We start from the raw sequence: 11,178 nt of genomic DNA on the forward strand, positions 1-11,178 counted from the left end.
GGTTGAGTTCCTGGGCGAGCGCCTGGCGCCGCTGCTCCGTGATGTAGCGACTGGCCTGGAACTCGCCCTTCAGTCTCTGCAGCTGCTCGGCCGTGAAGGCCGTGCGCGGACGCTTGTCCTCCTTGCTGCTCTTCTTCTTCTTCAGTTTGCGTGTCCTGGGGCCTGGTGTGGAAACAACAAGAGCACACACACATGCTGCTGTTATTCTACTGACACACACACACACACACACACACACATGCTGCTGTTATTCTACTGACACACACACACACACACACACACACACACACACACACACACACACACATGCTGCTGTTATTGTACTGGCACACACACACACACACACACACACACAGCTTGTATTACATTTATTACATTTAAAAACATTTCTTTAAAAATGTTCTTTCATAAATAAGACTCTTATTTTGAAGTTGCTTCTTTTAATCGCACTGTTTCTTTATTTCCTTTTTGTCATTCGTGTTATTTGTGCAGGTCGATTCTCAGCTGAGCTTATTTTTAATTCACTTCCCTTAGATTAGATTAGATTCATATTTATTTATTGACACTGTAAATCCCTAATTTACTCTTATTGTGATCAATAAATGACACACACACACACACACACACACACTTTACGCTCACCTGAGGCTGTTTTTTTAATGTGTAATTAACTTTAACTTCCTAAAGATTAGATTAAATCTGATTAAATCAGATCAGATTAGATTAGATTAAGTCTTAATCGTCCTCACACCATTAAAACAGATCTAATCAATAAAAAACTCAAGGTTCTTTTTCACATCAAAGTGAATTTTTATCATATTTATTTATTTATTTATTGCGATCGCTCCTCTTTTGTTTGTTTTTATTTAATCCACACAGATTATACACAGATTATATCAATGAAGAGTCTTTATTTACAATCAAATATGAAATCTGTACCGTGTTGTAACATTTAAATATAAGTAAACATCACCTTTATTGAAACAATTAATGTAATGATTGTTTCCGTGAACCTGTTTTTTTTATTTGTGCGTAAATGAAAAATTGAAAACTTCAAATAAAAAAGTAAAGAACAACAGAAGAAAAAAGTCAAATCACAAATTGACAAAAAATCGTAAATTTTAAAGGAAATATGTGTCACATTTTAAATCTGACGCAAATTCGGATTTTATGATTTTGATCCATTTTTGTCATTTAAAGTGTGACTCAGCACATTTTTGCTCAGTTAAAGTGACTCTTTTAATGGTTTTAACACTAAAATAGCTCAATTTATTTAGAGTTAATTTAACTCTGCTGCACTGAATTTACATTTTTTGACACGTTGTCCACAGATGGACTCTGATCAGCTGTTTTACTGCAATTTAAACTGTGACTCAGCAAATTTTACAAGGAGTTAGAATGTGCAACAAACACTCTGGAAAACGTTACTTTGAATTATTTTAATGTTATTTTAACACTGAGACAATAAATATCAACTCTCTGAGTTAATTTAACGTTTGTAGAGTTTACAGTGAACGTTTGTTCATTTAAACTCAAAGATCTCCTGTTTTTCACTCTTTTTTTTAAATGTTCCCTTGTGTTTTTACGTGGACACATTGTGGACACATTGTGGACACATTGTGGACAATACAGTTTCATTTGAACCTTTTTAAAAGCAGCAAAGGGTTAGAAATGAATAATAAGAATAAAATCTGCACACACACACACACACACACACACACACAAGACTGACTGTGACACAAGTTACATTTCCACGCACAAATGTCACAATTTGACAAATGTTTCTTATAAAGAACAAAATAAACATTAAGGTTTGATCATTATTTAATATTTGACTCATGTTGATCTAATCTAATCTAATAATCTGTATCTATGAGTATGTTTAGGATTCAGTAAATAAAACCATAAACAGGTTAAATGTTTGGGCAATAAAATAATTGAAATGAGATAAACATGTTTTTATGATTGATTTATCATTTATCAAACATATGTATGATCTCTTAATAAATAAATCACTTTAGGTGACACAAATGAACTTTGATCATATTTTATAGTTGAGTTTAAAAAACAAATCAAATAAAACGTAAACAAAAATCATCAGTGACGTAAACAAAAAACCATCAGTGACGTAAACAACAACATCAGTGACGTAAACAAAAATCATCAGTGACGTAAACAACAACATCAGTGACGCAAACAAAAATCATCAGTGAAAAGGCTACAAAACATTATATCATAAATAGGTCATTATGTAACAAAATGTAACAACGATATATTAAAGCATCACTGACGTCATCAAACATGTGACACATGTTGTGTTTTATTTTACTAACATAATATCATTAGACGTGCGCGTGCTTCTCTCTCTCTCTGTGTGTGTGTGTGTGTGGACGCATAAACGGATGTGGAATCGTCACGCTGTGACGTAAGTGATATGATGTGGCGCCAAAAGTCAACACGCGTTGACCCGCGGGAAAACAAACAAACAAACAAAGTTTCCTCATCTTCAGTCTCGCGACAATCAGAATGGAACGCGGCCATTGCCATGAACTCGCCCTCACACACACACACACACACACACACCAGCGCCACATGCACGAACTCATTTATGAGAAAGGAGAAAAGAAATATTAATGAATAATAATCAGCGTTGCCATGGAAACCAAGCAGACATTAACATGACGCAGACGCGCAGCTCTTTTTAAAAACCCAAAGAGAATTAAAACGTTTCGTTGAAATGAATGAATGAATGAATCAATTAAAATGTAAATAAAAAGGTCATGTGACTTATTTCATAATTACATGAATAATAATAATAATAATAAATAAAAAATAATAAGAATTTATCATTATTAAAAATTCCATCATATCCTGCAGATCTAACAATAAATGTTTGACTGATATAACGAACTATAATATAATATAATCCTAAATATAATATAATATAACATAACATAACATTATATAATATAATCCTAAATGTAATATGATATAATATAGCATTATATTATAACATATAATAATAATTTAATCAGTGGCGAAGATTCGTTTTGTTTTTTTATGTGTTTTAATGCAAATAAAATAAAATAAATCGTTAAATGTTTTTTTCTTACGTCTCATATTAATATAAATGTAAATAAATGAATATAAATGTAACTCAATAATGTAGTAAACACAGTAACTGTGACATGTATAATCTGTGTATTTTAATGCTAATTAAACTCGCATATTTGCATATATTTAAGGTACACGATTTAGCCCATTTATGTTCAGTGCAGCTCTTATATTTAACATATTTAATTTAAACATAAAATATGATATTATTATTATTTATTTTGGAATTATTACCAACTGTGAAACATGGTTTTATATAAATATGTATTTGTTATAAAATCCCGCAGATTTCATCCAATAAAAGTAAAAAAAAAAAAAGAAAAGAAAGAAAAATAATTTCTATACAGTTTTATTGTATAGTTCTTTGATTTCAATTGAGGCGAGATTATTTTGTTAATCCCACATCAGAAAAACAAGTGACAGAAACTAAATATTAAAAATAAAAATGTCATTTAAAAACACAATGAATAATAATCAAAAACCTTTAGCTGTTTGTGTTTTATTATTAATGTGCAGTAACATCGTGTATTTGCAGATTATAATCCACGTCCTTTGAATTTAAGTAAATGTGTGTGTGTGTCTGTGTCCGCTAATATTCTGGAATATTCTCAGTAAACCTCGAGCCTTATTCCTTTATTATTATTATTATTATTATTATAATCATAAATAAATAAAGTGACACATTAATATAATCTATCATTTTAAAACCTTTTATTTCATTTTAAAAATGTTTTCTGTTGTTTTTGTTGCCAGTTCATAAATGTAATAACCATAAAAACACAGGATACTTTAGTTATTCTCTTTTATATTGTTAAATATTTGAAATACTTACATGTACTTTTATATTAAAGGATGAAAAATCAGAGTAGAATAATTTATTATGTAGCTTCTTACCAGATGAAGGCCGGTCAGAGTAGCGCGTGCAGTAAACCCACGCGGGCCACAGCAGCGGCTGACTCTCCTTCTCCTTCTCCGTGGAGCCTCCTTTACCGCCGCTGCCCGGAGCCGCGGCTCCTCCTCCGTCCCTGTCCCTGTCTCGGTCCCGGTCCCGGTCCCGGTCTCTGTCTCTGTCTCTGACCGCGTCTCCCTGCAGCTTGACGGCGCTCAGTTTGGACGAAGGAGAGGACGAGGAGGAGGAGGAGCAGGGGGAGGAGGAGGAGGTGCTGTCACTGCTGCTGTCCTGAACGCACACCGGTGGCCGCGCCACGCGCAGCGGGTTCACCTTGTCCCTGGCCGGCGCGTGGAGCCTGAAGGCCGGCTCCCTCTGCTCCCTCTGCTCCCTCTGCTGCTCCTGCTGCTCCTGCTGCTCTTGTTGCTCCTGCTGCTCCTGCTGCTGCTGCTGTTTCCGGCCGCAGCCAAAGTCCGGCCTCAGGATGTTGTCAATGAAGAAGTTGGTGGTTCTAGTGTGCGCCACCTGCGCGCCCAGCTGGATCATGGGAGGAGGAGGAGAGGACGGGAGGTGAGGAGACAAGGACATGTTCTCCTCCTCTGAGCCGCTGCTGCTGCTGCTGCTGCTCCTGCTGCTCCTGCTGCTCCTGCTGCTGCTGCTGCGAGCCTCCTTCTGCTCCTCCATGATGACTCCTCCTGGTTCTGCTGCTCGTGCGGTTGTTCCTCCTCCTCCTGCTCCTCGCGCAGCTCCAGCTCCACTTGTTGCTCCTTCTCGCTCCACGTTCAGATTCTCAGCGCGTGGGAGAAGAGGAAACACCAGGGTTTCATCATCGTTATCTTCATCATCATCGTCATCGTCACCTACAGCCGCCGCGTGTCTCCTCTCCCGTTAGCGGAAAACATCCGCGCGCTCTCCGGCTCTCTCTCTCTCTCTGTGTGTGTGTGTGAGTGTGCGTGCGTGTGTGAGAGAGAGTTTGCGCTCCTGGCGCAGAAGAAGAAGAAGAAGAAGAAGAAGAGTTCGTCTGTGACTCTCACCGATCCTCTCACCCTCTCTCTCTCTCTGTATACGCCGTCTTCACGTGTGCGCGTGCACACGGCGCGCCGCACCAATCCGCTGCGCCGCCCCCGCGCTGTCACAGCTGAGCAGCGTCCAATTAGAGACCACGGTGTGCACGCGCGCCCGTTATAGTGTAAAAGCCCGCGATCGGGTTTCAGTGAAGGCACGTGCGCTCTTTCACTCACACACACACACACACACGCAGAGTAAACAACAACAAACATGGCGGATTCTTTTTTTTTCACTTTATTTCAAACAAAAACAAAAACGTGATTTATTGAACGTTTTAAACTCAGTGACGTCACTGATGAGAAAGCGTCTCTTTATCTGAGTTAAGCTCTCAAATCACGTGACGACATATGTTTTATTTTTTCCTCTGCTGTTAAATCCTTAATAATCATTTATTTAGTTTAGAATCAACACAAATATATAAATGAATTGATTTTGTTTATTTGAATAACGAATGATTTTCAAACACTTTTTTATTTTATTTTTAAAAATATAAACATGTTTATATTGAAACATGACATTTATATGAAGTGTTGATGTGATATTAAAGCGCGAGTCACGTGTTTCACGCTGTCACTCTTCTCAGGGATTCATGTTCATTATGAATCAACCTCAACCTTTATTTGAAGTTATGTGTGTGTATATATATATATATATATATATTTCTTTTCCTGTTTATCATAAATATCCTAATTGTTTCAGAGCGGATTTTCAAAATAAATGTCTTTTCTTCTCACAAGTTTATAATGTGAAGAGAATTTTTTGGAATTTTTGGAATTCTTCATTTAATATAATATAATATTATAATTATTATAGTAATCGTAATATAGTAGTAGTAATAATAATAACAACAACAATAATAATAGTTATAATAATAATAGTAAAAATAACAATAATAATAATAATAACATATCATCTTTATTCATGGATTCACAGCCGCCCGGCTACTTCATTAAATTCTAATTATGACACGATCTGTGTGTGTGTGTGTGTGTGTGTCTGAGCGCGCGCTGCTTATCTGCGGCCTCTCTCTCTCTCTCTCACACACACACACACACACACACACACACATACACTGACACTGAGGTTCTTCTTGTGCATCATTAGGACCAGGTTTTGAGTCTCATGGGGACTCCATTCCGTCCGAGGCTCATAATCTCTGTCAGAAGATGTTTTTGTTTTCGTACAAACTTAAACTTAATGTGTGAGTGTTTTTTTATATCAAATCATTTCATTAAATATATGTTCGACATTTTAATCAGTTTTAATAAAAAAACATTAATAATTGAACTAAAATCCATTTACATGAACTGAAATAGTATATCATATCATATCATATCATATCATATCATATTATATTATATCATATTATATTATATGTGTGAAATAATATGATAATCCTTTGCTGCCACCTAGTGGAACAACACCATGCTACACGTCCACATGACGTAAATGAACGACAAAACAAAGATGAGTTTGATTAAATAAAGAGTTTTTAAAACAATGTAAGCACTAAATATGTTTTTTAGTTTTTAAAAATACTTTAAAATACTTTCTTTTATTTGAGTGCCATTTTCCACATTTCTTTACTATTTAAAGCTCTTTTTATTTCACTTTTACACTAAACTTTTTCAAGTCCAAAGAAATGATAGACCGAAGGCGACACCTAGTGACTCACATGTGTAAGTGCAGTTTGTGTCGTTTCTTTTTATCTAAAGTCTTATATTTAAAAAATCAAAGCAAAAAAACATTAATAATGTATTCATGTCAAAATAACAGTGAATCAAATGTTAAATATAAACACAGAAACCTGATCTCTCAAATAATCTCTATAAACTTTGATGTAAAATACATAACAAATCAAATTATATATATAATTAAAAATTATATTTGTTCTCACAAAAATCAGACAAATGGTTTTTTTTCATTTGATCTTGATGAATCAAGGACATGCCTGCACTTCTCCTCACGTCCACCAGATGTCAGTCAAACAGCACAAAAACCTTGAGGAACTTTTTCACTGAGACGAAACAAAAATCATGACGTCATTAATAAAATGTTCCTGTTTATATTCATAATTAGAGTGAATTTTGGATGTAGTGCTTGAAAGTGCTTGAATTTTGGATGTAGTGCTTGAAAGTGCTTGAATTTTGGATGTAGTGCTTGAAAGTGCTTGGGTTGTAATGTTGTGTTTTCCTTGTTTAAAAAGTGCTTGAATTTTAGATGTAGTGCTTGAAAGTGCTTGGATTGTAATGTTGTGTTTTCCTGGTTTGAAAAGTGCTTGAATTTTAGATGTAGTGCTTGAAAGTGCTTGAATTTTGGATGTAGTGCTTGAAAGTGCTTGGATTGTAATGTTGTGTCTTCCTGGTTTGAAAAAGTGCTTGAATTTTTAGATGTAGTGCTTGAAAAGTGCTTGAATTTTGGATGTAGTGATTGAAAGTGCTTGGATTGTAATGTTGTGTTTTCCTTGTTTAAAAAGAGCTTGAATTTTAGATGTAGTGCTTGAAAGTGCTTGAATTTTGGATGTAATGCTTGAAAGTGCTTGGATTGTAAATTGTGTCTTCCTGGTTTGAAAAGTGCTTGAATTTTAGATGTAGTGATTGAAAGTGCTTGGATTTTGGATGTAGTGCTTGGATTGTAATGTTGTGTTTTCCTGGTTTGAAAAGTGCTTGAATTTTAGATGTAGTGCTTGAAAGTGCTTGAATTTTGGATCTAGTGCAGAAAGTGCTTAGATTTAATGTTGTGTTTTCCTGATTTGAAAAGTGCTTGAATTTTAGATATAGTGCTTGAAAGTGCTTGAATTGTAGATGTAGTGCTTGAAAGTGCTTGAATTCTGATCTAGTGCTTGAAAGTGCTTAGATTGTAATGTTGTGTTTTCCTGATTTGAAAAGTGCTTGAATTTTAGATGTAGTGCTTGAAAGTGCTTGAATTTTGGATCTAGTGCTTGAAAGTGCTTAGATTGTAATGTTGTGTTTTCCTGATTTGAAAAGTGCTTGAATTGTAGATGTAGTGCTTGAAAGTGCTTGAATTTTGGATCTAGTGCTTGAAAGTGCTTGCATGTTGGATGAAGTGTTTGGATTGTAATGTTGTGTGAACATATTTGTTATAAAACACACCTTTTGGTGGTTTTGCCTTTATTGTATTAAAAAGAGTGAAGGTGCTGGAAAAGCCTTAAAATGGCCTTAAAGGTGCTTGAATTTGACCTTGGAGAAGGTGAATGAACCGTGGTTTGTTTTTGTCGTATTAAAGTGCAGAAATATCCCATAATAATGGACTTTTTTTAATTGGCTGACACGTAAAGAACTTTATGGCACAAAGAGTCAAATGTTGGAAACCTGAGTTTTGACTCTTTGACTCTTTGACTCTTTGACTCTTTGAGTCTGTGCTGAAATATTAAACGTGTGCATGATTATCATTCACTCATCCACACACACACTAATAAAACATGAAGGAATCCTCTCCCTCATCTATTAATCAGGAGGGAGTGTGAGGTAAGAGAGCGCTGACCTTTGACCCTCGCACACACACACACACACACACACCTCTCATCCATAATGAATGCACATAAATAATGAACGAGTGACTTTTCTTAATGAGAAGTGTGCGACGGACGTGATTACCACTCACTGACAACTCTGTGGAAGCTCCACCTCCATGATGAACAACCACAGTCACTGACTCCGCCCGGGGGGGACGCCCCCGTCATTTAATCCATCACATTTACCTTGTGTTTGTCTCTTTTCACCACGTCATAGTGAGCGTGTGATGGAAAACACAAGTAAACTGTCTTCAGTGGACGACAGTGGTGCTGACTCACATGTGACTGTTCCACCTGTTGCTCACTCTCACACACACACACACACACACACGCACGGTGTGTGTGTGTGTGTGTGTGTGTGTATGTGTGTGTGTGTGTGTGTGTGCGTGTGTGTGTGTATGTGTGTGTGTGTGCCAATCAGCCATGCTGCCTGGAGCTGCTCCTAACCTTTCAGTGGTCTCTGAGGATTGTCTCTCTCTCTCTCTCTCTCTCTCTCTCTCTCTCTCTCTCTCTCTCTCTCTCTCTCTCTCACACGTGACAGATTTATGAGACAAACCTCCTGAGAGACGTGACATTAATAAAAACATGAGTGAAGTTATTATCAGATTTAACACACTTTGACTAATCTGAGGGAAAACACGCACACACACTCTCTCTCCACACACCACACACACAGACACACTCTCTCACACACACACACAGACACACGCTCACTCACACACACCTGAACACACACACCTGCACACACTCACTCACACACACTCACACCACACACACACCACACACACAGACACACACACACACAGACACACACACACACTGCGCACACACACACAGAGACACACCACACACACACACACACACACTCCACTCCACACACACACAGACACACACTCACTCACACACACACACAGACACACACACACACATACACACACACACTCACACACTCACACACACACACACCACCTCACACACACACAGACACACACACACACACACACACACACACACTGCGCACACACTCACTCCACACACTCACACACACACACACACACACCGTCCGTCGTCTGCTGTTAAATAAAAGACAAATTAAGTCAATCTTAGATTAGTTAAGATAAGATAGTTAAGTTAAGTTTGGTTTATCTTAGTCTTGTTAAGATAAGATAAACATTTAAGTTAGGTTTAGTTAAGACAAGATAGTTAGGTTCACATCAGATTAGTTAAATTTAGTTTAGATATGATAGTTAAGTTAAGTCTGGTTTATCTAAGATTAGATTAGATAAAATGTTAAGTTTAGTTAAGATAAGTTAAGTTTGGTTTATCTTAGTTTAGATTAGAGAAGATAAAAAGTTAAGTTAGGTTTAGTTAAGATAAGATTGAATCAAATTCATCTTTTAAAATCCCACGTTTGGATTAACGTCAGTGACACAAAGTGACCACACGAGGCAGCAGAGGAGCAGCAGCAGCTACCATCACTGATTTATGAGGAGACGCTGTGTGCAACAGTTAATCCATTCATTATGAATCAATGAATAATTTAACCAGCAACTGTGTTGAATTCATGTTTTCTTCAATACTTCAGCTTTTTAAATTTTCTTTCTTTCTTTGTTTTTTTGTGATTTCATCATTTTCTTTCATGTTTTGAAGTAAATTAGTTGATTATTGAGGAGATCAACAGCAGATGAATGAATGAATGATGAAAACATGTTGGGTTTTTTTAGACTCTGTCTCTGTCTCTCTGTGTCTCTGTGTCTGTCTCTCTGTGTCTGTCTCTGTGTCTCTCTGTGTCTATCTCTGTATGTCTCTCTGTATCTCTCTGTGTCTGTCTCTCTGTGTCTGTCTCTGTCTCTCTGCTATCTGTCTCTCTCTGTGTCTGTCTCTGTGTCTCTGTGTCTGTCTCTGTGTCTCTCTGTGTCTCTCTGTGTCTGTCTCTCTGTGTCTGTCTCTCTGTGTCTGTCTCTGTATCTGTCTCTCTCTGTGCTGTCTCTGTCTCTCTCTGTGTCTGTCTCTGTGTCTCTCTGTGTCTGTCTCTGTATCTCTCTGTGTCTCTCTGTGTCTGTCTCTCTGTGTCTGTCTCTCTGTGTCTGTCTCTGTGTCTGTCTCTCTGTGTCTGTCTCTGTCTCTCTCTGTGTCTGTCTCTGTGTCTCTCTGTGTCTGTCTCTGTGTCTCTCTGTGTCTCTCTGTGTCTCTCTGTGTCTGTCTCTCTGTGTCTGTCTCTGTCTCTGTGTCTCTCTGTGTCTGTCTCTCTGTGTCTCTCTCTGTGTCTGTCTCTCTATGTCTGTCTCTGTGTCTGTCTCTGTCTCTGTGTCTCTCTGTATCTGTCTCTCTGTGTGTCTCTCTGTGTCTCTGTCTCTCTGTGTCTGTCTCTCTGTGTCTGTCTCTGTGTCTGTCTCTGTCTCTCTGTATTTTCCTCATGTCTCCTCGTCCACATTTACATCTCAGACATGAACGTCAATCAATCATCGACGAGGAAAAAGTCACAGCAGAGAAAAAGAATGAGGAGGTTTTAAAAATGTCCTGATGATTGGCTGCCTACACACACACACTCACACACTCACACACACACACA

General features: G+C 37.4%; 1 protein-coding gene across 3 annotated transcripts in view; it reads right to left on the minus strand.

Moving 5' to 3' along the window:
* LOC122762937 (homeobox protein engrailed-1-like) overlaps nucleotides 1-4,961 on the minus strand; it is a 5,508-nt gene extending 547 nt beyond the window's left edge. Inside the window, exons 1-2 of one of the 3 annotated variants that reach the window (XM_044018113.1) lie at nucleotides 4,009-4,961; nucleotides 1-162 (exon numbers count right to left, since the gene is read on the minus strand). The exon at nucleotides 1-162 is cut by the window's left edge and continues 547 nt beyond it. In XM_044018113.1, coding sequence (XP_043874048.1) covers nucleotides 1-162; nucleotides 4,009-4,687 — 841 coding nt within the window. In that variant the 5' untranslated portion in view covers nucleotides 4,688-4,961. Of the gene's footprint in view, nucleotides 178-4,008 lie in introns of all 3 variants that reach the window. The other 2 variants (XM_044018112.1, XM_044018111.1) reach the window with 2 other exon arrangements.
* Between the last annotated feature and the right edge of the window lie 6,217 nt (nucleotides 4,962-11,178).

The sequence above is a fragment of the Solea senegalensis genome, unplaced genomic scaffold (genome assembly GCF_019176455.1).
Source record: "Solea senegalensis isolate Sse05_10M unplaced genomic scaffold, IFAPA_SoseM_1 scf7180000016262, whole genome shotgun sequence".
Taxonomy (NCBI): Eukaryota; Metazoa; Chordata; class Actinopteri; order Pleuronectiformes; family Soleidae; genus Solea; species Solea senegalensis.